General features: G+C 34.3%; 1 protein-coding gene across 1 annotated transcript in view; it reads left to right on the top strand.

The window, feature by feature from the left end:
• LOC107745571 (transcriptional enhancer factor TEF-3-like) overlaps window positions 1-1,161 on the top strand; it is a 14,267-nt gene extending 13,106 nt beyond the window's left edge. The window contains exon 9 of the mRNA XM_016559461.1: window positions 446-1,161. Coding sequence (XP_016414947.1) covers window positions 446-559 — 114 coding nt within the window. The 3' untranslated portion in view covers window positions 560-1,161. The remainder of the gene's footprint in view (window positions 1-445) is intronic.
• Window positions 1,162-1,777: the final 616 nt, after the last annotated feature.

Genomic DNA, 1,777 nt, shown 5'->3' on the forward strand with positions numbered 1-1,777 from the left:
ATATACACACACACACACACACACACACATATATATAGTGTATGTGTAAGTGTGTGTGCTTAAAGTGAGGCAACATTTGTCATGTTTCTTGAATGATTCAAAACTAAGATATTAATAATTAATAATTCATATTAGTAAAATATCTGACCCTGGGTCAGATATGCTTCATAAGCCACATTTGCTGTCAAAGATTGTGGAAGCCAAATTGTTTTGTGAATTTAACACATTCAACAGTTCATGGATTCATCCATTCAAAGTTATTACTAAGAAAATAACTAATACATTGTTTGTCTTCATAATGCTGCATCAAAATGAAAAGCTCCCTCTGATTTGAGACACTTAAGTTTCCACCATCCAGTCAACTCCCAGTGGATCAAATCAAGTGGATCCTGTAAGCGTAGCATGACGTGCTGTTCATTGACTAAACGCTGTGTCTGTGTTGTAGGTGGTGACCAACAGAGACACTCTAGAGACATTGCTATGCATCGCGTACGTGTTTGAAGTGTCCACCAGCGAGCACGGAGCCCAGCATCACATCTACAGACTAGTCAAAGACTGAGAGCGAGCGTCTGCAGCTCACTGATCTACAGACGCCGCAGCGCCCCCTCCTGGACGCAGCCCAGGCTCCTGAAGGGGTCCCGAGGACACGCCGGGCACAGGACTCTCAGAGGCACAAGCAGAGAATCTGCCGCAACGGCAAATCTGAATGTCATGACATTTGTATTTTTTCTTTTGTATAATGAGAACGAAATGCATGAGAAAGTTCTTTGGTTTTTCTTCATTTCATCTCATTTTAGCCCCTAAGTGTTTGTTTTAGTGTTTGTTACTCTGGGGGTGATGGTCACCTATTTTTTTACAAACCAAAAGTGGACAAACAGTAGTTTTTCTTCATATATCAGGACAAACGTGAATAGCAAATGACAGAATGTTTAAGTGATGTGTTTTTTCGTAGATTTGCTACATTGTATTTATCAGATGTATTCTTGAATGTGGAAAACTTAAACTTAAAAGAGTCTAACGTGAAAGAAACTGATCTGAGGAAGCCGGAAGATTCTGGGTTTTTCTCCACAACAAGGGCTTGTAAAAAACAGACATGTAACTGCGTATTTTACCTGACAGCAGAATCAGGCAGTCAGAAACAGTTTGATATTTGGAATAAAGGGCGTGTTATCCCTTTAAACTGATTTGAAATGATTTTGTTCTTCTGGTGCTCATATAAATTTGCTTTCATTTCTAGTTCTATTAGGAAAAAAGTTAGTTGTAGTCCTAAGATTTTTAGCAAGTTCATTAACAGCCATATTCAAAATAGCCATGCTTTTAAATGAAGCAACAAATGCATTTCTAATATTTTATTTTATTATAGATTTATTTTTATTAATATTTTATTATTATATTACAAAATACGTTTTTTGATTAAGCAACAAATGCACTGTTAACATTTTATAATTTTATTATATATTTATTTTTAATTATTTATTTATTAATTATTATACTACAAAATAAGCTTTTAGATGAAGCAACAAATGCATTGCCAATATTGTATTATTATTTGATAATATATTTTACTATATATTTATTATTTTATTAAGATTTTATTTATTATTATACTACATGTTGTGCCAGTAATCAATTATTTTTGCAGGCCCTAATTGTGTCTGTATTTTGAGGTGCAGCTCGTCATTTTAAAGGAGTGTTTCACTAGTTAGCAGTTAAACCGTTATGGAAATATGGATATTTCATTTCTAAACATCATACCTTTTTCGCTTATTTCAGTTAA

This window comes from Sinocyclocheilus rhinocerous, unplaced genomic scaffold (genome assembly GCF_001515625.1).
Source record: "Sinocyclocheilus rhinocerous isolate Xijiao unplaced genomic scaffold, SAMN03320098_v1.1 scaffold1099, whole genome shotgun sequence".
NCBI lineage: Eukaryota > Metazoa > Chordata > Actinopteri > Cypriniformes > Cyprinidae > Sinocyclocheilus > Sinocyclocheilus rhinocerous.